The sequence below is a fragment of the Perca flavescens genome, chromosome 1 (assembly GCF_004354835.1).
Source record: "Perca flavescens isolate YP-PL-M2 chromosome 1, PFLA_1.0, whole genome shotgun sequence".
NCBI classification, from domain to species: domain Eukaryota; kingdom Metazoa; phylum Chordata; class Actinopteri; order Perciformes; family Percidae; genus Perca; species Perca flavescens.
Genome location: NC_041331.1, coordinates 12,511,269 through 12,538,111, shown reverse-complemented (window position 1 = coordinate 12,538,111; position 26,843 = coordinate 12,511,269). Strand labels below are relative to the sequence as shown.

The window sequence follows — 26,843 nt, the reverse complement described above, 5'->3', positions numbered from 1 at the left end:
ATGCTTCCCATTGAAATACATTGCTTTAAAATTCGTTATAACCACGACTCAATAGATTAAATAACGTGACCACATCACGAACTGCCATGAGACCGGGCTACCTATTGCGTGCAGAGAGAATTTGAAAGACAACCGTTTATCCCGCCCCTCGGCTTCAGCCCTGCCAATGGTGAGTTCCCAGACCCGACATCTTGATATATGTGATATATGTGCAACGCATGTGCAACAACATAGTTTACTGCACCTGCTGAAGGTCTTGAATCAACATCAAGTGAATCTTCTGTTAATTTACACCATAGTGGTTATACATGCACTGTCTTCAATGTATATTGCTGTGAGTGTATTATGAAACAATGTTAGTACATGAGTTATTCCTCATATACAAAAAAAAAGGCCTATAGCCTACATACGCGTGGCTATAAAAAAGTTGTGTTTCTAACTGGTCATAATGGAAGTTACAGACACATTATGTTGACTTATATTGTTATTAAAAGACATGTCAATCAATGTATGAATGATAGCAGTTTCCAATCTTGTGTTTTGAATTTTGGTGGCGGGGTCACCGTTCTGTTTACATGTGAGTTAGGCCTGTGCCTTTAGTCACTTTAAGTGTGTGATTGATGCAATAGACTTTTACATTAATGCAACACATTCCACTGGTAACCTTGAGGTACACAAGTGCTTTATTGGTTGTTGCTCATTTAGTATGTGCATCTAAACATTCACACATACATAAATGCCTGTGAGGGTGACATAATTTCACATCAGTACACCACCAAATCTATTTGACGAGTAAGACTTTTATTAGTTATGTAGGCCTATACAGTAGAAGGTCAACCACATGACATTTGTTTTTACAGGTTTGCAAAAATAGTTGCGTTTGCATTTTGTGTGAAAAAGTAAGTATGGGGGAGGAGGGGGGACAAGGTTAATGGTGTGGTGTGTTTTTTTCCCCGCAGATCTGAGGATGAGCTGCAGATTGCTTTCGAGCGGTTTTGCAAAATAATAAAATGTCTGAACAGCTGGCGACTCATTGCGCACCGCCCGCAGGGCCCCCACAGCTCTCCAGGCTGATAAGAGCTCTGGAAGAGGTAGGGGATATTCATTCAGGGGCTGAGACTCGGCATCACCTCAGCAACCCAGAGAGCTGTAAAGTTAAATTAAAGAAACGCCGTCCTGGTGATCTAGGGCATCACTATCTCAGTTGATTTGACATATTTATGCGCCCTGGTGAAATCAGGCGCACAGCAGAAGGTAAGCGCACATGGGCGAACAGTCCGTTGGAGTCAGTGACCGAACATTTTACCGTGAGAAAAGTTAACCCATCGACAGAAGAATAACGGGGAAGCTGCTATGTCCAGTTCCGCCCCCTATCAAGAAGGGAAGACACGGAGGTCTTCTGGTGTGGCACGTGGTAACAGACCACCGGATTTGGAGCTGTCGCAAACCACGTTTAGCGCGCCAGAACCGGGGACACCTGCGGGCAACGACGCGTTTTCTGAAAGAGACAAAATGCCAGAGGACGGTAACACTACCACAAATGTACCAACTGTTCACCTCCACCCGTACTTATCTCACCCCCGGATGTCTGTGCGGATGTCGGTGTACAGCACCGGGGTCCGTCCAGTCCTCACCCGCGCCTACATCCAAGGACGCGTGTATAACTTTCTGGAAAGGCCGTCTGGCTGGAAATGCTTCGTGTATCACTTCTCAGTGTGAGTGTGTGTGTGTTTTTTTTTTTTTTTTTTTTTTTTTAATTCTCCTAATCATCCAGATCCGTGGGGTATTCAAGGGTATAATTTCAACTCTAAGATCCTAATTAAACAGGGAGTTAATTGCGCATGTAGAGCCTTGGATGCCCTCACTACAAAGAACTGTTAATCCTGTGAATTTTAGAAAGATGCTGCACAGATATCACAGCACAACTGGAGGTCCCTCTTGGAATATTAAAAGGATATTTAAGTCTAGCCATAGAAGATAAAAAAAAACAACCCCATAGAATTCATCACAGACAAGAGAAACTAAGAGAAAATACGTTATCATAGGAGTACTAAAGGGGTATTATACAGATCTTTCATTTGGGAGACTATTTTCCTCAGCACCATTGAACATTTAATTTTCCACAACAGTGTGAGTACAACAGCACAGATGGCTTTCTGGTTTGCATTCAGTAAGTCTATTAACAAGAGAACCTTTCAACCTGACACAATGTTTTAGTTTTTTTTTTTTTTTACCTTCTTGACAGTATGACAGGCAAATGACAAAATGAAATATAAATAATACAACTAGTAATGAACATAAATCTTGAAGTAATCCAGTGTGATTTCATCTGTAAAGCTTCAATATCGTGAAGCTGTCACATTTTTTTTTGTGACAGGTACCTTGACAATTTGTCTTTTTCTGACAAATGAAATGCTACTCATGATAAACACCTCTCTCTACACACCACTGATACATTTCACTGTTCGTGGTATCACCCACGTCCGGGAAACTGACAGTCCCGTAGATCCAGACGGGAGTGTTCAGGCAGAGGTTTTGGAATGTGGAATATGATATTCCAGCTCACCCTCGTGGGTTCTGTCTGCCCCCACTTGCTGGTACTGATAGCAGGAAGCTAAACATGGCAGTGTGTGTGTGTGTCTGTGTGTGTGTGTGTGCTCTGGAGGAGGTAGCGGCCACCCTGCGACCCTGCAGGGTCGGAGGGGACGCAGGGGAACGCAGCCTGTCGGAGCAGGTTAGAGTCTCGGTGACTCAAATGGAGCATGAGCCAACACAGCGCAACTCAAACACATTAGAACATCACCAAGGCTAACTGCACAATGTACAAAAATAGGGACGCTATTGGCTGCTCTTATCACAGAAAATGTTTGTTTAAGCATCAACATTTGAAATATTATATCATTAGACTGTACAGCAAGATGAGATGCCTTAACCTTCTTGTAATGGCTGATTCCAAGAAGGCTCAGACTGCACACATGACAGGAATCACTACAAAGGGCTTCTTAAAATACAAAATCAATGTCTTTCATAAGCCCCAGTGTCAGTAGCAAACATCACAGTCTGCGACACTCAGCCATGAAAGCTGTTTGTTTGCTGTAACTCAGCTCCATCCAGAGACCTGTTTTGCCCAGATTTGAAATTTCTGGTTTAACATTAGACTATTAAACCAAAACCAAAACAAAAAAGGATATGATGGAACGGTTTCCTCCGTTTTGTAATTCTTGTTTTTAACAAAGTGATCACAAAGTCTGTGAGAGCGATGCTGCACTTTGTAGTCTGACATTGCAACATTGTTGAAAACATGGTGATGGTACATGCTGGAATAATGACTTCTACATGTCCGATGCTGATTCTATATTGCACATGATCAAAGTTCACAAGTCCACTGGAACCAGCGAGGAGATTGCACCAAATAAGGAAGCGCATCGTTGAATTTGTATGTTGTGTGGGCATCAGTTGATTTAATTGAGAGACAATATTTGCAGGACAGAAGTGTAATGTGATGGTACCTTTTTTGGCAAAGATGGCAGGAAGCTGTGCGCCCAAATCCAAGCTTAAAAAAAAACAGTATAATTAAAAAACACGTCTCCGTCTTTGTTACGTCTCATTAGGTAGGTTTGATTTGAGAGTATTTAGTAGTGTAGAGTAGACCAAACTCTCTCACTTCTATAATACAAGCAGGGGTTAGTTGTAGGACCATGTTATTGGGACGTCTAACCATCCAGCAGGTTTTTGGGGTCAGTTCAGTACCTTGTTTTGCAAGTCTTTCAGTGGGAGAAAAGCAGTTAAGAACAAGCATGGCCTTATCACTGACCCAGAATTGAACGTCAGAGTGACCCGAGTCCTTATCAGAGGGACGCTTGTGTGTGCGTCTGTTTGCACATTGTCAGTTAATGTATGTGTGGTGATACAATATGCTCGCAAGGACTCAGGTCTCTTTTATTAATGAAAAAAGAAAGCAATAGTGCATGACCCTGGATAGGAACATGGTATATTTTAGTATATTTTATTTATTTAGTACATCCCATGCTCCCACTGGGTGTCTGTCTACACTGCAGTGTGCTACAGTCTAACAGTGAATGCAGTATGTTGGTTTGGAGCAGCATGGATCCATCCCACATGCTGCTTATAGATGAGTCGATCAGGAGAGTTAAGAGAAAACCCAAAAATCAGAAAGTGTTTTTCAGCCTCAGCGCCATTAAAGTGAACTAGATATTCTGTCAAACAGCATCAAGCTGGAGGAAGTCAAATTCTGACACAATGGTTTAATGATTTAACTACAAGTTCATGTGTTATTATTATTTTCAATTTGAGCAACATTTTTGATTTTGTTTGTATTTCTTCTGGGGAAAAAAGGCTTGCTTGCTTTTATCTTTTGCTCTCTTTTACAAAACACAGGAGCTCAGATTCTTAATGGAGCATGGAGACCAGGTCACTTGTTGGTGACTGCCTTATATCTCTAAACTATTAACCCTAATACTAGCTAAAGTCTAGGGCTGAGGCCCTGACAAAGGCTCCTACTGGCTGTCCAAATTACAGACAAGGCCTTACAACCTCCCTTTAATACATTTTATTTGATATTTTCTCACAGTGCATTCATCTGCTTTTAGTTTAATTTATGTTTTATATCTTATCTCTCTAAAAGCACAGTACAGTGATACTAATAAAGTATGATTGTTGTTCCAAACAGGATATTTGATGGTAACAGCAAGTGACATGGTCAGCAGTGTCCCTAAATGTAACTCTTCTCCTGGCACTTGCTTTGTCTCTTCACTCACTGCACAACAGACTGCAAGTGAATCTGTTATCAATAATAGATAGGGGCAATGCTTTGAGCTTTTGTTTAGAGTTCAATCGTGCCTATGTAGCTGAGCCAGTGTATTATTTTGTCTATTGCTAGCCCACCGGAGGTAAAGGAAGTGAAGTATGATGGTGCAGTTAGAGTCAGACTGCTTCAGATGGATTTAGAGTGAAGCAGAAGTGTATGCTGCGCATACTAAGTGTGTATGTTTACTGGCATTTCAAATGCTGTGAAAGAATTTAAGCAGAGCTTCGCTGACAAATTACCCCCATTAGCATACGGGAGTGTTTGGCTTGCAAAGTTTGATGTTCATTTGTATGTCTTTTGATCCTCTTTTCAACTCTGTCACAATTGTACATATGGTTTTTATAAATTACACTGCATCCTTACTATTTTGTTTCTGCCCAATGTTTTGACAGATTTGCTCCCATTTATTGTGCACAAGTAGCAGCCTTTAGATGTCATTTTGGCAGAAGTCGCAGGTACCAAAGTACAGTCATTTTGCTGTGTTGTTTTGTCTACTTCTGCTGCTATTTCAGACAGAACCAGCTGCTTTGTTAGCTGTGTTACACACCAGGCCATCTTCTGTCTTTTATCTGTGTTGACGTGTGGCGTGCACGTTCAAGTCCGCGTGTGTGCGTGTGTATGTGTTAGTTTAGGGGGTATTTGGATTCCTGGCCAGTCTTCAATAAACTCAGGCTGTAGCATGTGGCGATTAGAGCCTCCATGGTGCAAACACTGGCTGGAAACTATAACTCCCTCTACACATAGTTTCCATCAAATGTGCTGATACAGGAAGAAGACAGTGATTCTTTGGGGCTGTTTTCTGAACAATGGTTTAAAACAATATCAACTAGATGGCATTAGAGCAAATACATCCACCAACACTGTGCAATATTGTTACCATATGCCAGTTCCATATTGGGTTTCATCCATGCCCCAGTAACACTTGCCATTGTAACTGCTTAGACTCTTGTTTTCCTCATTTCCTGTCACCTCTAAACTGTCTCCTATTCAATACAAAAATACACAAATTAACCAAAAACGTAAAAAAAAAGAAAAAGATTTCAGGCATTCTAGCCAGTTTTCAAGCCACAAATTATGTTCAATGATATTTACCTTATATATAGAACAAGCAATGTCGGTCAGCTTCTTTTTTTGAGATCTTGGGAGATTTTGCACTGTATTTTGCAGTTTTATGTGTTCTCATACTGTATGTCAATTAGGGGTGCACGATTCAGAAAATGTCACGATTCGATTCGATATCAATTTTTAGGCTCAAGATTCGATTCAAAATCTATTTTCGATTCAAAAACGATTCTCGATTAAAAGAAAAACGATTCACAGTATATAAATGTAGTTAGTTTTCCAAAGTGGTTGCAGTAGACATACATTTTAAAAGAAAAAGAAACAACAAATTAAATGTAGTTTGATATTACTTTATATGTCGTCATACAAAAATAAAAAACTTTTGCAACTAAAAACTGCAAAGTGCCAAGCTTTGGCCAGCTTTCAAATACATTTAATTCAATTCATTTAAAATAAAACTGTTAAATAAAAAGAGCTTTTCCTTCAGAGTTCGGTTAGAGTTTAGAGCATTGGTTGAATGGCATGTTAGGTACTTTAGGTTGTTGTTCATCCACGTCTTTAATGTTAATCTCTGGGTGATGGCGTACCATGTGAGTTCTCAAGTTTGTGGTGTTTCCAAAATACTTAAAGGTCCCATGACATGTTGCTCTTTGGATGCTTTTATATAGGCCTTAGTGGTCTTGGTGCAGAATTACAGCCACTAGAGCCAGTCCCACAATGAGCTTTCCTTAGTATGTGCCATTTCTTTGTCTGTAGCTATTGAGGAGGAGAGAGGGGGGGCAAGGTGGAGAGTGGGTGTGTGGCCTTGACCAACTGCCACTTTGCTCGTTTGAAAGCCATGATGTCTCTCTCTTATTGGTGGGCCAAATTCTCTGGGCGGGCAAAGCAGAGAAAGGGGAGGTAACCTTGCTCCTTATGACCTCACAAGGAGCAAGATTCCAGATCGGCCCATCTGAGCTTTCATTTTCTCAAAGGCAGAGCAGGATACCTAGGGCTCGGTTTACACCTATCACCATTTCTAGCCACTGGGGGACCATAGGCAGGCTGGGGGAACGCATATTAATGTTAAAAAACCTCATAAAGTGAAATTTTCATGCCATGGGACCTTTAACTTTTGCTTTGCAAAGCCTGCATACAGCATGATTCCTATCAAGTTCCTTCTTCCCCTCGAGGTTATAAAAGCCGAAATGTGCCCAAACTCTCGCCTTCAATGAGGATGCAGGTGTTTGGTGTTTTAAGCCCCAATGTTGTACTAGGATTAGGCAGTAGCTAGGGTTAGGGTTAAGGTTAGGGTTAGGTGCCTTAAAGTCGACTTTGGAGGCTTAAAACACCATAGAGCGAGGATGGAGCAGGTTGAATAATTCTTTCTGTGAGGTTTGCCATTGTTTGCACTGACTAAACTACTTCTGCCGCACTCATTCTTCTTTTGATTATGACAAGAGTGCCCAGGCGTCAGTGTGAATTTGACGCAGGGCCATCTATGGGACTGGCCAGCTAAACTCATTTCAGGACAATAGTATACACGCCATTACAAAATGAAAAGAAAAAAAGAAAAAAAAACGATTTTGAATTGGTAGAGCTTGAATGGCGATACGAATGTGAATCGATTTTTTTGCACACCCCTAATGTCCATCAACCCTTCCCAGGTATATATATATATATATATATATATATATATATATATATATATATATATATATGTGGTGTATCATCATCATACAATATAGTAATCACATTTTATTCAATCAGCCAGCTTGATTTTTGTTCACTCGGCATTAGAAGTTGCTCTTCTGTAACTGTACCAAGTTTTGAAATACTGGCTGTGTAGTGCCAACTTTCCAGTGCCTCCATGTTTTTTGATTGGGCCAATCATGGCCGTTTGTTCTGTCAGCTGATTGGCAAATGAATTCAGATGGTGTCATGTAAATCCATTCAGTAGTTTCACCGCCATATCTCTTGCCAACGGAAATGAAAAGTTAATCAGTTTGTCCTTGCCACGATGCCAACTGTTTGACAAAGTCAAATGCACATTCATTATTCATTTCCTGAGATAAACTGCTAACGGACAAACATAATAAAAGGAGCTGAAACGTAACCCCCAACTTCAGCTCTGATAGTGGAGGCAATACTGCAGTAATGAAAATAAAAACAGGAACCGAGGCTGGCTCTGCGGTGCTGAATCACGTGTGAACAAGGTTAGGAGTTTAAGAATGGCCCATCATCACAGATTGCAGCCAGCCCTGCACTCCCATCTTCCTCCACTACCATCAAATGAATCGCGATTACAATTTCCTTTCCTAATGACGACAAAATCCGAGTAATCAAGAAAATCGATTATTATGCACGTTACGTTTTGCAATTAAACTCTTATTTTTGTCTTGTGTTCTGAATGAGAGAAAAAAAACGGGAGAAGTATAAATGGAAATTTCACATTTCAAGGTGTTTTCGCTATTGATTTGTTTAATTGTTTCACTGTTCTTTCAGTTCAATAAATGCAACCTCTTTCCAAAAGACAATGAGTCTGTAAATAATCTTTAATAACCTGCTCTTTTTCCAAATAAAAAAAAAACTATAAAGAGTTTAAACGTCAAAAACTGAAAGCCACCTGAGAGAGGTTTAGCAGCTTAAAGCTTGATCTTAAAGAAATAAAATATCTTTCTATTAAGTAGGTTGAGGAGTTACAGACGTGTTATTGTTGCTGCAGTTGAAACATTTGTGACCTTGTGGGGGGGGAGTAAGGAGAATTTTAAGGAGCAATTTAGTGTTTGTTGATACTGTGTGTGTGTGTGTGTGTGTGTGTGTGCGTGCGTGCGTGCGTGCGTGCGGGCACCAACCTGTGTGCTCATTATTTGACAAGTTTATCATGCGCTTTGCATTCATGTGGCAGAGTTCAAAAGGTTCACCGACTTTCCTCCAGAGAGCTGTCCTTGACTGTTTGCTCAAATTCAGTCAGGTACGTTTTATGACAAAAATACAAAGTAATGTTATGTCGTCTTGAAACTTACTTTTTGAAAGTTGTTCGGAAGCTCAGACTTGAACCCGACACCAAAGTCGAAGTTTTGCCGTTTAAATCAAACTGTAAAATGACTGATGACATGTCAATCTTTGGTTCGAGGAAACGGTTGGATGTCATTGTCCAGTTGGATTATAACAGAATATATACAATGGAAATAAGAATGGACACCGACATAAAACTTAGAATCATGATTTTATCAAGATTAAAGTGTAATCTGCTTTATTTCCAACAGGTTTCTCATAGTTCTGGCCTGTCTGATCCTCAGTGTTCTGTCTACCATCGACCAGTACCAGGCCTTGGCTCACACAACACTCTTCTGGGTGGTGAGTGTTGATTAAATTGAAAAGTAACACCAGGGATTAACCATAAAAAAACATTGTTTTGTCTCTAATTTGTCTTAATGTAAGAGTAGGTCTCTACTTCTAACACAGGTTTTACATTAAAAGCTGAAGATGATTTTTATCCCAATTGGACCAATCGTCAATCGTCTCAGAGCTGAGAGGGTTTGGGGTCAGATGGGTGAAGATGATACTGTAGGGACTGTGGGCTCAAAACTAGAGACTTTAAAAGCCCTGGTCAGACCACCAGAAAGTTGCTTGGTGAAATGAATAAATGGTGCCGTAAATCGTTCTGATGTAGTTATTATGTATGGGGCTAGCTAGCTCAGTCACAAACGGAACAATAAGATAACTTAGTTCATTCAAGAGACGCATTTTTATGCTGCTCACCCACGACTGCTGTCTGCAGATCCATGCCGCAGTTAGACCAGGGTTACATAAAGTTGGATGGAGTGAAACATCTAAAAAAGATAGTTCCGTGGTTTTGGATTCTCAAGTCATGAAGCAATCAAAGTCTGAAATCTGAAAGTGATCGCAGCAACAGCTAAGCAGAGTTTGAAAAAACAACATGCATGTTAAACTGCCTCATGTTGTGGTGCATACTGTAACTAGCCAAATTAGGTCATATATCTACTAAATGAAAGTAACGATAACCAGGGGTTACATTGGGCCAAGACTGTCCTAGACTCAGCCCTGCTCATAGGCCTATGCTCTTTTATGTCATTGGGTTGTTAACTTAGCTCTTCCTTAACAATGTATACGTTTTTACACTTTTCTCTGTCTTAATAATTCAGACAATGACTTAAATGTTTTTTTTCTTCACAGCCGTAGAAAACATAGTCTTAAATGAGGTGATGTAAGAACTTGCGAACATCAGAACTTTCACTGGGTTTCCTTTTTTTTTTTTTTTTTTTTTTTTTTGTCATTGGCCGCCACCCGCCATGAAACAAAGAGAAAAAAGGCAAAGAAGCGATCTCAGTCACTCGTCAGACCGCACAGACGTCAGAAACTGACTTTGACTCGGTTTAATAACAGAATGTAAATTGCTCTGATATTCTGCTTAAACATCTGCTTGTACAAAATGATACTTTAACTTTAATGCGAGATAGTTTGCGGCAGGTTGCCTCCAATCTTTGGTATATCGACCCTGAAAACACAGAACACACATAACAATCCCAATAATTACAGGTTTGTCCTTCACTTCCATGCAATTGCATGCACAGTATCTGTTTCTACAGTCGATGGGGGCGATGCCCCATAAGGTAGCAGTGCACCAGTATAAGAGAAAAGGAAGACAGCCAGTCGATGTAAATAATGCAAGTATTGTATGAGGTAATGTGCGTCCCATATATTTTGTTAGGCCTTAAGGATGCACAGAATGTAAGAACCATTGAATGCATAGAAACACTTTGTTTGCAAGGAAACTCCACAGTGTATGATCGTGATCAGTGGTCCATGAACCTCATGTGTCTGGCAGATAGTAGGAGAGTGTTTGAGATGTGAAAGAAACTGAATCTCTATCTACTCTAAATGTTTTCTTATGAAAGCACTGTTTACATTGCAAATACAGCCTGTAGCTTTTTCTCCCTCTGCGGTTTCCTGATCTGATCTTTCCTTTGACTTTCGCCATCTGCTCAGTACTTCTCTTTGTCTGTTTTTGTTGGCTGGCATCTGCCAACAGGCATGATTCTGATCTTCTGGTGGTTTTTTTTTTCCGTTCCACGTCAAGCAACTCATTTAAATAAATCCCAAACGATAGTGATGCTCATAAAACAATGCCGTTAGTAGAAGTCACGAAGTGCTTTAAAATCGCATGTATGTAGAATTTCCTTGTTTAATGAAGCACATGATAATTCATTTCCATCACAGTATTTTGACTGTGTATTGAGCGTATATTTTCAAAGATAGTGCTGCGACAGTCAACACGATGATTGTGGAAGATGTTGCTAAAACAACACATATCAAACCTTAGTTTCTGTTGTTTGAAAAGCTATTTCATGGATTGATTGACCTAACCGTTGCTTCACAAAAAAAAAAAAAAAAAAAAAAAAATTTAGGGAAACATTAGTTGTTCTTTCCGCACACAATTTCAGGACATCCCGCTGGCCTAGAGGGTGTGTGGTTCCCCCTCTGAAGTAAGTAGTAAATGGGATAAACTTAACCCTGAGACACCAGCTGCCGAGCACAGGAACTGTTTTGGTGATGGGTGAGTCACTCAAGCTGAGACAAAAAAAAAAAAAAAAAAAAAAAAAGGACTTGAGGATTTTCTTCGAGGAGGTGTGGCGCGTGCCACGTGTCAAGTTCACCTTGGCCTGTGGATAATGGGATGAAATGGTCATGTTGTTTCATGGCAAATCATAATCTCAAATCCTACAGGTTCATTGTCGGATTCATAGAGATTCAGGCTCGTGTGCATGAGTCAGAAGTGTGATTCTGAAGAAAAGTGTGACATTTGTTAATACATACCACACTGTCATGAGATATGGCAAAATGTTTTCCTGCCTTCAGTTCACCCTGGAGATATTTAATCTGCCTATTCTTCTCTTCAGCACAGATAATGAATAATTAATATTTGCCATGCTACTAAACCCCACCAAAATCTCAAACATTCATCTTTTCCATCCTCCATCCCAAAGGGGCTTGTTTTTGTATTTGGTGCTTTGTAGTTATAGAGATTTGCTGTGACCCTGCCACTCTTTCATTCTCTCCTCCCCCAGCACAGGAGCATCTTCTTTGTCTTGTTGCATTCTCCCTGCACACTCAAGGTTAACATGCATGCATGCTGGCTGATGGTGTTTGTAGGAGTGTGTTTGGCCAGATGCTTGGCAGTCTGCCCAAAGGATCCACATTCAGGGAAGGGCCTTGTTTGTTTTTTAGGATCCAAAAAAAAATAAGAAAATGAAAAAAAGGTTATTGCTACATTTTTTTTTTCATTCTGGAACGATTTCCTTAAAAAAAAAAAAACCATCAAGTTACTTAGAAATGCGAATGGCTATTATTAACAAGGGTTGGGGGACAGAGGGATAACAAAGGTTGAGATTGAAGAAGGGGATGAAAAAAGGGTTGAGCGTGAGGGGGTGAACCGAGGGTCGAATAAGGATTAATGATGGGTTTAGGTAGAAAGATGTTGTGGAGAGGAACTCAGGGATTGAGAGTCAGTGTGGAGGCAGCGACTAGATGAGGTATCCTAGTTTTATCGTCCCCCTTGTGGTTCCTGTAATGAGAGAGAGGAGATGAGGAAGCAGAGAAGGGGGGATTTGAGGGATGTGAGAGCTGAGAGGTATGTAGCTAATTTAATATCTTCGAATCAAAGTCCAAAATGCAATTGTCATTTGATAAAAGAAAACAGCTGCAGATTTCTTTAAAGCTACATTGCGTAAGAATTTCTTTATATACTTTATATCTTTATATTGTATATGACAACCAACTGAATATTACTTTCTAGCCCCTCCCATTCCGAGCGCGTTCTAACTCCTACGGTGGCCGTATTATTCCAAGAAGTACGACTTTGTCCGTGAGTGTTCCTTCAAGTGTAATAATAGTTTTACGTTATTTTGGTACCATTTCATTGCTAACATCAGCTATCAGGTTCCCAAACATATGCAAGCTAATGTTAGTAACATATCAGTGCTATCGTTATTCTGAACATTGTACAAGATTAATAGTGTAAGGTAATCAGGGGCATAGCACCAGACCCTGGGCCCTATACATAGGCAGTCCTGATGGGCCCCAATGTTCCTCAACATATTGCTAATTATAGACATTATAGCCTATTAATTTAAAATTAAACATGTTTTAAATTAGGCTATTACAATGGTGTGTTATATGCAAACAGCATTGCTAGTGTAGTTTATTTATTTAGCCTTTACCTCAGATTAAATGTATAACCAAATTATCATTTGAAAGTGTATGTTCTGCTCTTTATATGGGTTGTCTCAGTTTGTTTTTAGCACTAACAGTCACGGAGATATTCAAGCAGTTTAGCACCATGGATTTCGTTTTTTAGTTTGTGCTCTCCTTTCTTTGAAAAGAAGTCAGTTACCAATTGTTTCCTCTCATTTAGTTTTCTCTCCTCCTTCTGTCTTTCCTTTCTTTTTGGTAGCATGATTTGACTTTCTTTGAGAAAGACATTTCTACAGCAGAAGTTTGAGCTCCACCAGACGCTCAAGCGTGCAGATGGACTAAACCATTTGGTGCATTAGCAAGGGGTGGGTGAGACCTTAGTCTTTTTCTGTATACAAAATGTAGTCAGTCAATCAACCAACCAAGTTATTCAGCCAATACACTAACTTTACATTTAATCTGACATGCATTATGAAATTTAATTAGGAAATGAAAATATCCAGGTGAAATAAAAATATATTCCAGACTTTTCAAGGGCCCTCTCTCCCCTTTGGCCCTGGTAATCAGTATCGGTTTTACCCCCAGTCCGACGCCCCTGAAGGTAATGTTTACAGCGTAGGAGAGAAGCAACAGATGGAATGTTTTTTTAATATATTTCTCTGAGCAGTATGAACAATGTCAATGAAACTGAAATTAGATCTTAGTATCTCCATCGTTTACTCGCAGCTGTTCTAGCTGTAGCTAGTCTGTGTTACAACTGCACATAATGTGAGTTGTCTGCCAGGGAAATCACGACACATATGATTACATGATTACAGTTACAAGGTAGACAATTCTTTTTCATCATTGACGCGAGGAAAAGTATCCTAGATGTCGTTCTAGCGTTATGCACAACCATGCTATAGTTAGCCAAGCAAGTAGCAACTACAAAACATTGAATTTACACAAATCGGCTGAATTACCTGTCAAGAAGAAAGCAGGCAACTTCGGTGTCATTGCTCCTTGTGAGCTCTTTCCATCTTGGAAAAGCCACTCCAATATTAACTTTGGTCTCGTTGCTTTGCCTGTCGCGTTGTCGTTTTAATTCTCTTTTTAACTTCCTTGGCGACTCCGTTACGTGTCCTCAAGAATAGGCGCGGTCCTCCATTTTCAACAGGCTTTCAAACCTGCCGGCAGTCACAAGCAATCTTCTCCCCCTCCCCGGCACTGAGTGTAAAAGCGCGAAAGGAGGAGGTATGTCCCTCTTTGGCGCAACATGGCTGCCGCCATTCGAGCAACTCGCTCGTATGTATTTTTTAATGATTCTGAATGGCAGATTCTACGCTTACGAGAATACTTTGATTAGTTGGTGGAAGTAGTTACACATGAATGAGCACATATTTGTGAAAGAACGTTTTTTTTTTTGCTAAGAATCAACTCAAAAAAGTACACAATGCAGCTTCAAATATTTTTTCCTGCAGTAATTATGACGTACCATGTAATGCGGAGCTGACACTCATATGCTCAGATCTATTTAGACCTATTCAGGTATTAATTCAATTGTATTTATCGTGTTAAATCATAAGGTCAGATTGAAGTGCCCAGCTCGACTAAAAACAACAAAGACTCTCCTCTGTGCCCGTTTCCGCTCCCTTCCTGTTTGTTAATGTATTGCTTTTTTGGATAGGCCATTTGTTTTGCAACCTCGAAGTAGAAATCCTCTGTGAATCAATTGAAGAATACAACATTTTACATATTCGCTTCCGAGACTCACAATTTATTAATCCAATTTGTGTTTTTCAAGACGATGTATATTCACTGACGCTTTAATATTTGGCTCTGATGAAGACAAACACCTCCAATAATTCCAAGCTGAAAACGTCTCCTGCTGTAAAACGTGGAACACATCTTCTGGCTGAATCCCCCAGTTTGTTCCTCCCATTATTCACTGCAAAATGATCATGTCACCATTACAAATCTATGAAAGGGCATTGAGTCACTTTCAGACAGCTTCATTTCCAAATGCTTGTCAATGATTAACAGACATGCGTAGGTAATTGCGTTTTCATTCAGGCCAGTTCATTAATTTCCACGGGTTGGTGTAATTGTGTGCTGTAATTGATTTTTTTTTTAATCCATTTATCTTTGAGGAGCACCGGAGGAAACTTGCATGGAATTGAAATGGAGCAGCTTTAATTGAGAAGATTTAATTGTATGAGCTTTATGTTTAGCAGTGGACACATGCTGTTGTGGCTTGTTTCAGTTATTGTCCATCCATCTTCCACTGCTCCCTTGAGGGATGGGTTAAATGCAGAGAATGAATTTCGCTACATGTACGTGTATGTGACAAATAAAGTACCTTTACTTTACACTTTACATCTTTCGTCTGCTTATTCGGGGTCGGATGCTAATTATATAAGTAAGAGAAGAAATGGAGGAAGTAATTCAAATGTGGAATGGTAAATATGAGTACTGCAGGTAACAGGATACGAGGAAATTGCTAGCATGGCTCTGTCTAAAGGTAGTCTATAGCCACGACGTTCCACTTCCAGGATTGCTAGAGTGCCGTCGGAAATTCCACCGAATGTCATGCTTTTCGGCCAGATGTCCGTTTCCCCTTCGCTCCAGTGGATTTATGAGGACCATGGTCAACTGCTCCTCAGATCTCTGCAGGGTAAATCCAGACAGCTAGCTAGACTATCTGTCCAATCTGAGTTTTCTGTTGCACGACTAAAACAACTTTTGAGCGGACACACGTTCCACGAAAACAAGTTCCCTCCCGAGGCTATTTTTTTTCTCATCCCGGAATGCTGCGTGGACTAGCCACACCTTCCTCCGCAGCTCTGTGGACGAAGGTCTGGCAAAGCGAGACTAAAGGTGACAAAATCTGCTTACCAGTACCTCTAAATTAACAATTAACAATCTGTACAAAAAACTGAAGTGTAGAAATGACATGGTGTTATGGGCAGAGGTGTGTGTGTGATTATTTCATGGAGTCTTTTATGTCACTGTGAGGTTGCCAGGCAATCAGCAGAGACTCCAGGTTACTGCGCCCGGCCAAGAAATAGTCCACCAAAAACGCATTGTTAAACCACAACATGTCATTTTTACATTTCAGTGTTTGTATGGGTTAAACAAGTGAGATATGACTAAATTAGTGAGCAAATTTTGCTACATTTGGAGAGAACCAGACTTACGTTTCCCCTGTTTCCAGTGTTTGTGTAAAGCTAAGCTGACTAGCTGCTAGAGGTAGCTTCATACTTACTGTGCACATATGAGAGTGGTAATTATCTAGTCTTCGAACTCTTAGTGGGAAAGCAAATAAGTATATTTCCTAAAATGATATTATATTTCATTTTGAACTTTTCCTTTTAAGTAAACACTGAAATGCACAAATATAGATAACTGTTATTCAAGTATTTGTCAAGGTTGCAAAATCATCTTTTTCATCTATTAGGTCCAAGTACATGTAGCAGCTCGAATAAAGACGAATCAATGGTGTGGTAGAAATAAAACAGTGACAAATGGTGCGGCTGCCGATTGGAATCAATAATCCTTAATTCATTTAATTGGGACAGGTTTGTGTGCAAAGCTGCACTTTACATAAGCAGAGGAAGTTGAGAGAACACTAATTCAGCAATATCTGTTTTTGAAGTACACTTTTCTGAAGTGGTTAGGTGGTCAGGTTCTGATGTAATTGTGTTTTTCACCTGTCCTTCTCTCTAATTTGTCTGCTCTCATTTCTCTGACAGGAGATCGTCCTTGTGGTGTTTTTCGGTGTGGAATATTTTGTCCGCCTCTGGTCAGCCGGCTGCCGCAGTAAATATGTTGGCATCTGTGGCCGACTACGCTTTGCTAGGAAGCCAATATCTATTATAGGTGGGACACGCGTACACACACACACACACACACACACACACACACACACACACACACACACACACACTATACACATGCACCCAAACAGACATATCCCTTCTCACCCACACACAGTATTTAAACAATATCTGTAATATATCCTGGGCCTCATCCCAAAATGAGACGTCTCAGACAAATTTAGCATGAAATTAAAGCTGTCACTGCAATTTTTTTTTAACCTTCAGTTTTTTATTCTTAAAATTGGAACCTCCAATTTTTTTTTTAAATATACAGAAAATATGTATATGAGAATTTTTTTTTTTTTAACACTTCTCACGTCAACTGATTTATAGGGAATCATTTTGTAAATAAAACCAATAATAATTTCTTATAGCACACTTTCCACCCACTTTCTGTTTTGACTTTTCCAAACCTCATATGGAGGAAAACACTTGCTCTTGTTATGCTGAACCTCCGTATATTGACCATCTGCATGCTTATGCCATATTTAATTATGCTTAAAGCCCCCTCATTCTCTATCAATACAGATCTGATTGTAGTTGTTGCCTCAATAGTTGTGCTGTCAGTGGGCTCCAAAGGCCAGGTCTTTGCCACCTCTGCTGTAAGGTAAGAGAGAGTGTGTGTGCAGGAGGAAACTATATTGTCAAAGGTATGTGGACACTTTGCGTACTTCTAGTCTTGGGGCTGTTTTCCATGGTTGGGGTTAGGCCCCCTCCAGTAGTTCCAATTAAGGGGCATCTTAATTAGGGCTGCACAATATGAGGAAAATGTACAATATATTTGATAACGTTGTTGAATATCGCAATAATGCTATTACTTGTGATAATATAACAGATGTAAGTGTGCTGACTTCTGCTGCTTTCAGTATTCTGCTAAAATACAACAAATTGCTTGTTGAATTTTAAACAAATGAAAGGAAATCATTTCCAACATTCTTTTATTGAACAAATTGAACATCGAATTGAATGTAAAAGGCACCACTAAAAAAAGAATGACAGTTCCATTTTAATGTGCAGATATTTTCTTTCAACTAACACAAAAAAAAGAGAGTGATTGTGATGTGTTTATTGCGCCAGTTGATATTGCGATGACGATTAAAAAAAAATATATATATATTGTGCAGCCCTAATCTTAATACTAGAGCATAATGTTATTGCTGTAAGTGTGTTTCTAACTTTGGGGAAGGCCCTTTCCTATTTCATCATGACAAAGCCCCACTGTGGAAAGCCAGGTCCCATAAAGAAATGGTTCTCCCAGTTTGGTGTGGAAGGCCATGCCAGAACTGCACAGGACCTCAAACCCATCCAACACTTTTGGGATGAACTGACCAATTATGACCTCCATCCTGCAGCTAGGCTCCATGTGGAAAGCTTTCCCAGAAGAGTAGAGAGTGTTACAGGGGCAGATTAATGCCCATGGTTTTGGAATGAAATCAATCACATAGGTGGATTATCTGGGTGTCCACGTACTTTTGGCCTCATTGTGTTTATATAAACATGCCAAGCTGCATTTGATCTGTATACAAAGTCAGCATATAAACGCTTTTGTTATTTTGCAGAGGGATTCGCTTCCTGCAGATCCTGCGAATGCTCCACGTGGACCGGCAGGGAGGAACCTGGCGTCTCCTCGGCTCCGTCGTCTTCATCCATCGGCAGGTACACGATTATAGCTTTGAAATCACATCACATAAAGGCTTCTGATTGTTATTATTGAGCTGGAGGCTTTCTGTCAGGGGATTTATAGCCTCTCCTCTTCATGTATTATTTTTTACAACTACACTGTGCAGAATCTCCACGTGGGAGTGCACAATACGGCAAAATTAATATTCAGCAGAGCCACTGTGTGCAGTAGGTTATGGGCATAAGCTCTTCTGCAAGAGATGACTGTAGCCCCTCCAGAGTATCTTTCAGCTTGAAAGACAGAGGTGGCTGGGATTATCCCCAGTGGCCACTGTAGGTGTCTTCCATGTCTGTGTAAAAGCAGAGAGTGATGAAGGGGAGCAGAGTGTCATCCAGTACCGCCTGCTGTTCCTTATGTTGGCTTTGGCTTATGACCATATTGATCCTGGCCGAGGCTGCTCATCAACAGCCATTGACCTCAGCTGAAAGACAGAGAGTGTGCAGGGAGATATTTAGGCCCTTTCCTATGCCGATTCCTACAAGAAAGCACTTTGCGTAAAATACTTCAGGCTATAGAGGGCACTTAAAAATGACAGGTCACATACAGGGCCACGAACGGGATCAGCCCCAGCATACAACCAGCATACCCCAACCCGCCCACCCAAGCTCTGCATCGGCCAACCTGCTTGCTGCCCCATCACAGCGAGGGACAACTAATCACTCAATGAAATCCCGACTGTTTGCTGTCCTGGCTCCTAAATGGTGGAATTAGCTCCCTATTGACATCAGGATGGCCGAAAGCCTACGCATCTTCCGCCGAAGGCTAAAAACACATCTCTTCCGACTACAAAAAAAATAAAAAATAAGTATATATATTTCTTGAAGCTGCACTTTCATATGGCTCTTTGTAGTTTTGCTTATTTAAAGCTAATGTACTTGCACTTACTATGTGTTGTCTGGAGTTTGCACCTTCAAGGTTGAAAGCACTTAATTGGAAGTCGCTTTGGATAAAAGCGTCAGCTAAATGACATGTAATGTAAATGTCAACTTTTTTTTTTTTTTTTTGCTCCAAAACCAGGAAACATCTGTCACTGTGGATACTTTCAGATTACGATAGCTTGTTAAGCTTTTATTTTCTGTTTCCCTGCAAATGCATAAAATACTGAGAGCAATCACTCTGTGCAATAAAATAGATGGTGCATTCTTTACTTACTTTATTTTCAACAACGTGTGTATTGCATTTTCTCAAACAAAGAGCAGTAAACAGGAAAAGATACAGTAGAAGTTACAATCTCACAAGACCAGTTCTCCCATATATTATATATAGACAGTATATAGATTTTTATTTTTTAACAGATTGAAAGGTGCAGTGTAGTTTTGTAACGTAGATAAGAGATATTGTCTTGGTTACTTTTAACAGCAATCAAACTGAAGATTCTGTGATATTGAACCCACCATAAAAAGGCAGTGGGGCCAAAGTGTAGCAAAGGTTTTGGCTTGTGATTAAATATATCAAACGCAAAGCAATGTCTGCTTGCGGCCCCCTTGACAGGTTAAGGCCTTGATTGCGTGCATTAGTTGTGTTGTCTTCATTTTTTTTTTTAGAAGCCTTAAGAGGTTAGCCTCGTGAGACCATCCTGATCTCGCGAGCTCCAGTTTTCCACTCGCAGATCAGTCAGAGAAAATTTGGAGAAGTTCGCCAAACGACTGAGCAATCAGCGTTGGTTTTGAGGCGGGTTTAGGTGTGACGCAACGAGAAGCGACTGTTCAGTCTAAACAACATGGCAACTTCCACGGATGAGATGAGTGTAGCTATTGCGCAAATTTTATCCGAAATAAAAAGTATTCCTTCATTGAAATAAGAGGAAAAAATGGGAAAAGGAAAAGATGTTTTTGCTCTTCTCCCGACTGGTTTCGGCAAGAGTTTGATCTGATTGGTTGATTTGGCCCGTCTATCACCAACATAGGTGGTGATAGACAGATGGTTTATCCAATCAGCTAACCAGTATTTTCGCCCCTTCCCAAAAGTTCGCAAACGGAAAGTTCCCTGATGGATATGCCGAGCAAATGCGAAGCAACCCATCTGGCGGAGTCAGGTTATTAAGAGGTGACATCCAATATTTTAGATGAACTTGAGAGAAAAGTTAAAAAGGAAAAACATAATTCAACATATTTTATAATATATTTTTACATTGATATGCCATGAATTATCTTGTGAACCCCACAGATTGATTAAACCCTTGGTTGAGAAGATGCGGATTAGGCCACGTATGCATACATCACCAAAATAATATTTTAGCAGCGAGATGGAATTTCGTATGATTCATATGATTCTGAACACCTGTATTCGCCATGAATTCAGGGTAGTGGAGGATATCAGCACTGGTGTAGACTATGTAAAGGGTTTTAAGTTGCCAGGGTGCTTTGGGATGGACGTTAATGTGGCGCACATTTCACACAAATGTACAAATGGATGCAAAGCGGAGATAGAAAGTGTGCAGAGGCCAGAATGAGATTGACCTGTGGATAGACCAGGTTATAATTAGTCCTGATTGGGCTCTAAAGGCATCATAAGCCTAGATGTGTTTTGAAAGGGCTTGGTGCTTTCATGTTCTTCATTTGTCTTTGTTTCTTTTTGAACTTTAGATTTCCAAACACCCCCTAAACGCCCTACGCAGGGAACTATTGTGTACTTTCAACCAACAGGCAATACAGTAGAGCTCAAATTGCCATAAACCAGCTGGACGCTACTGTGCAGTACCTCCAATATTTGTTCCTTGGTGATTTTCTGTGGTTGAGTCAACACGAGACCTTAATATTTTGTTCAGCCATTCTCTTACCTAAACCCATGAAACGGCCTCCCCTTCTGTGTCGACAGCTGGAGTTTTTAAAGTCAATGGAGTTTCAGTCACTTCTATCCAGTCTTTGTGTTATTACAACATTTACACTGGATGGCTTTTTAGTGCTTGTGGCTTGTAAACACAATTTGCACTGTTGCTCTTAGTTTGCTCCCTGACAGATTGGAAGCATATGTTTCCTGAATGTGTTCGCCCAGGTCACAGCAGCAGCAGCAGCAACCTATCTACTAAACCTCTGGCAGTGACTCAATGAAGATGTACCTGAATGCATTGAAAGCTTTTATTTCCAAGAATCGCGCACTTCTAAGTTGCAAACAGTGAGGTTAGTTGAAGTTGTGACTGGCTCTCATATTCAGTGCCAAAGGTTTAATGGCCAGAAATGCTGAGTGCCAATGGACCATAAGCACTATTTGTGTGGGGTGATCTAAGGATAGATTTATGTTATTTCAAGGGAGGCAAATACAGCCATTTCCCAGATTGTATTTGCTATAAAATGATGCTGCTGCTGCTGCTGCGTGGTGCTCTGAAAAATCTGGGAATGACAGTTTTGGGCCGAGACACAAATAAGTATTTCACTCATCAGGAATTCAGTCAGATTTATTGCAGTGAGCGCTCTGGCACTCTTAAATTAAGTAGTAGGTGAGTGCAGAGAGGAACATTCACTTTAAGAGCTCTATAGAGCAGTAGTCCACTTCCAGTCAGACAGGAACAAAGCCCAATTAGACCTCCTGAGGAAATCACAGACTGCTCCTTATTGAATCTGCAATAAGATGCTTCATATTATTTTAAATACACCGGGAGAGATCAGCTGTCTGGGTTTCAAACTCATTTATAATGATTCAGTGCCCATTTGAATTCAATCCACATCCCTCTTGCGAGTACTTATTATTACTGAACATACTTTCCGTTTGAACTCCGGAAGTTTAAACAGTTGCACTTTCTTGCCGAAAGCATAATGGTACAAATCTCGTTTTGTAACTTAAAGTTTCACATCAGTTGTAAGATAAGGAATACATACATTATTAATGAAGTCGTGTTAATTTAGTCAGCTATTTTTAGATTTAGTTTTAGTCCTGAAATCAAAAGTCTGTATTAGTTTTGGTCATATTTAGTCAATTTCATTCTTTTTAATCCTAAAACACTAGTCCCGACATTTGGTCTAGTTTTGGTTGATGGAAACACTTGACATTTTAGTCATCAAAAGATTAGCTGAAAAACATACTGTCAATAATTTTAGTCAAGACCAAGAATGAGCATTTTAATTAAACTTCACAAAGCTGCTTTCAAATAACATGACACTGAAATTAGCAACAAAATTACTGATGGTTATAAGATTAAAAACGCAGCTTTGCGGAGAGGGTGTTTGGTCTGATGTTGTGAATTTAAGCAATACATCCAGGCACTAAACATGTTTTGATTTGCATATTAAGTTTGAACACAATTCAATAAAGGAGGCCCCTGGGTGACTGGAACATATGGTATTTACAAATAGACACCAATTATAAAGAGAGTCAACAACAACAACAACAGACTCCTCTCTGATTGTGTCAGAGGTGCAATTTAATTCTATGGGCCCTCTCTTGCACTCTCGCAATTGCCTTTTTACACCAACGCATGTATCATTCCTATTTTTTTCCCTCCACAGACGCATGTCGGTAAATTAGGGAATGTACAGTACAGGCCAAAAGTTTGGACACACCTTCTCATTCAATGCGTTTCCTTTATTTTCATGACTATTTACATTGCAGATTCTCACTGAAGGCATCAAAACTATGAATGAACACATATGGAATTATGTACTTAACAAAAAAGTGTGAAATAACTGAAAACATGTCTTATATTTTAGATTCCTCAAAGTAGCCACCCTTTGCTTTTTTGATAACTCTGCAAACCCTTGGTGTTCTCTCAATGAGCTTCATGAGGTAGTCACCTGAAATGGTTTTCACTTCACAGGTGTGCCTTGTCAGGGTTAATTAGTGGAATTTTTTCCCTTATTAATAAAAAAAGCAAACGGTGGCTACTCTGAAGAATCTAAAATATAAGACATGTTTTCAGTTATTTCACACTTTTTTGTTAAGTACATAATTCCATATGTGTTCATTCATAGTTTTGATGCCTTCAGTGAGAATCTACAATGTAAATAGTCATGAAAATAAAAAGGAAACGCATTGAATGAGAAGGTGTGTCCAAACCTTTGGCCTGTACTGTATTTGCGCTCCCGGGGGGCGGTTCAGCGAAAAGAGGAGGCGTGTTCCGGCGCAAATATTCCCTGGTGCTATTTTGCAGTTTCAGAAAACAATTCCGCCACTGACCAGGAAAAACCTGGTCTAAAGTCAGTGGCGCTAGTCTAAAGTCAGTAGCGTGTTATTCAGATGCTATTTTAGGGGAGGATGCTTGGCCATAATGTAGCGTGTGCACAACGCGCATACACTTCTCTCATCTAAACGGACGCAGCAGTTCCCATTTTTGCAAACCATACATAATTACAAAGGAAAATATATTACTGAAAAAGCACTTCAGGTGTTTGGATAGATCAGGAGGCACTTTATAGTACAGTCCTCAAAAAGTTACAGGATTCTTTGTGGCTTGTTGTGTTTTACACAAAATTTCCATCAATCATGGATGTGTTGATGACATAAATGAGGAAATATTAGAGGAATGGAGATGGAGATGGAGTGGGGGGAAGAGGAAGGGGCACAACAGGTGCAGGTGGTGCGTTTGGAGGCCCACGCTCCATGGCTGCAGCAATCCTCTCCAGACTTGAGGAGATGCGCCCGAGAGGCCTCAGCAACATCGCCACCCGGACAAGACGGGCATTTGTTACTTTGCCGCATCCCGGACAGCTCCCGCTGGCGTGCGCCAGGCAAATCCGCCGTCATAATAGCAATCCGCCATGGAACAAGCGCGCCTGCTCTTAAAGGGAATGTGAGATGACGCTCTGATTGGTTATTTTCACGTTACGCCCAAACCACACCTAGCTACTTCAGACCAACCCATTTAAGATTTGCGTCGGGCGCAAGAGTCATTTATCCTGCCGTTATAATAGCAACAGCACCCGAGATCCGCCCACAAAGCTACTTGCGTTTTGCGCTTGATACTTGCATTTTAGATTGTTAAAATAGGGCCCTATAAGTGTTTACAATAGGTAATTGTGCACTACCATATATACCAATAGACTGCATTTCGCAGCAAGATTAATAAGATACGACCTGACTATTAAATGTGTTTTACAATTATTTTATGCAGGATAGCATGTCAACAAATCCCAGGAAAAGTTCAAAATCCTACAATGAATTGGTCGTACCTCTGTTCCATCGAACTCCAGTGTTCTCCAAAACGTAAAAACAATGAGGCGCACTGGTGCACTGTGACACATTTCTTCAATACAATGAACCAACACAATTATTTTGAACTAGCAAAATAAGTGTGTATTAATCTGTGGCTAAAATCCTAATAAAAGCTAATTAATGCATTTACTCCTCTTTGGGTAACATTTTCAAGAAACTAGAATGCCCTGTTTCAGGACGTTTCTGAGCTGTTTAAAAACGTGAAATGATATATTTGTGACCCATTTTTAAAGAGTTATGTCTTCAGTAAGAGCAAATGGGCTTGGGGCTGAGAGCCACAGTGTTGAGAAATGGACTGAAATTGTTGATTTTGGTCTTTTCATGGGAAAATAGAGAATAATGCCAGCCTTATCCTTTAAATGCAGCATTATTCTACCAAACGGATAAGTAGCTCCTGAGCTTATAGTGTGAATACACTTTTGGTTCATCATCGAGCCAACAGAGGCAGCAGAATACTCAGAAAAATATTTAATCATCATATTCACAGCACATTTACATGAATATTCACGTCCATATGCCATTTTAACAGCAAACACAGCCTCACTAGTCTCCAGGCAGTTAACTGGTAAAGTGATCTAACTCATCTCCTGCCAATCAGGAGGGATTGTGTGAGAAAGTGTATAAAGAGATTCACAGATGTACCATATAATCTTACTGTGTTTTTTGAAATGATCCCATTGTTATTTATTGAGTTTGCAATATGTCATGCATTTGTGCCTATGTATTTCAGGAGCTGATCACCACATTATACATTGGCTTTCTGAGCCTGATCTTCTCATCGTACTTTGTCTACCTGGCAGAGAAAGATGCAGTCGACAGCAGCGGCGCCACAGAGTTTGGAAACTATGCTGATGCCCTGTGGTGGGGAGTGGTAAGAATGTGTGTGTGTGTGTGTGTGGGGGGGTTGTAAGATGGTTGTAAGGGGCTCAGTTAAAAGTCAAATGATTTTTTTCACCACTGTTAGACCAGGGCCCCAATATTTAGATGTACATCAGTCTTGGTCCAGTCTAGGGTGACCAGACCGGTCCCGATTTTGAATTGCTTGCCCCGAGTCCCGACAAAAGCCTGCTAAAATGTCCCGGTTTACACCAGGAGCGGCGTGAGCCGATTCTGCTGGGTCTTCAGCCCCGAATGTTTTGAGTGTAGCCCCGAATGCAACTTTGTCCAGTTTATTTTTCCAAGGCGAATAGAACGGGCAGCTACGTGCGGGGTCCGACCGTGGTGTATTTGTTGCTATCACCTAGCAACCGTCTCTAAGTGAGAAAAGCTGTGAAAGCCGGGTGAAGTTTCCGGAGGAGTCATAGCCAAATCACTCTACTACGTTGATGCCATCAACACAAAGTTTAGGAGCGCAATACTAATGATTTAGTTTGAACTTCCTGTGACGTTTCCAGTCTACGGTTCGGACTCAGACACACGGAGCTCTGAAGCAGACCTGTGGTTCTCTTAGTGTCCACTCTCTTTGTAAAATGCTGGGCAGCCTCAGTTTTATGGACGCGCTCAGCTGTGGACCGTTCTCTTAATACATCCATGCTGTGGACATGCTGCGGCAGATGTGTTGCGTTTGTGCTCCGTGTATTTCTGTAGTTTCGGGTTTCCACCTCCGATGTATAGCAGCGTACAGCCACTTCCATAGCTAAACTATTTGCTCCTCCAAATCACAGAGGACACAGATATACTGTATTTTGAATGTGCACAAAGTTTTGGACATTGCTCAAACAAGTCTGAAATATTACAGTCCAGGGGTTTATTAATACATTAACAAAAGACGCAAAACAGGAGGGAAGAGTAAATGATGCCTAGGCTACATGTGTGCTGACTCAGATATAATTCGAAAAGTCGATCCGAAGGAAAATAAATAGTTGAAAGCAATACAGAATGCCTGAGAGCCTTACTTCAATATATTCCATTTCCATTATGTTTTTATATTTGGATTGTAATCTGTGTTTCTCTTTACATAAAGATATTTGCAGCATACACTGATTCAGAAAAAGGTAGAAATGCATAACAATTCACCAGAATGCAGGAAATTAACTGTTTAATGCTCAACATTTTCAATAAATCATTTTAGTTC

General features: G+C 40.3%; 1 protein-coding gene across 1 annotated transcript in view; it reads left to right on the top strand.

Annotated features, from left to right (window-relative positions):
- The first annotated feature begins 1,125 nt into the window (after positions 1 to 1,125).
- kcnq1.1 (potassium voltage-gated channel, KQT-like subfamily, member 1.1) overlaps positions 1,126 to 26,843 on the top strand; it is a 59,509-nt gene continuing 33,791 nt past the window's right edge. The window contains exons 1-6 of the mRNA XM_028587542.1: positions 1,126 to 1,715; positions 9,139 to 9,229; positions 16,819 to 16,945; positions 17,473 to 17,551; positions 18,504 to 18,600; positions 25,500 to 25,640. Coding sequence (XP_028443343.1) covers positions 1,354 to 1,715; positions 9,139 to 9,229; positions 16,819 to 16,945; positions 17,473 to 17,551; positions 18,504 to 18,600; positions 25,500 to 25,640 — 897 coding nt within the window. The 5' untranslated portion in view covers positions 1,126 to 1,353. The remainder of the gene's footprint in view (positions 1,716 to 9,138; positions 9,230 to 16,818; positions 16,946 to 17,472; positions 17,552 to 18,503; positions 18,601 to 25,499; positions 25,641 to 26,843) is intronic.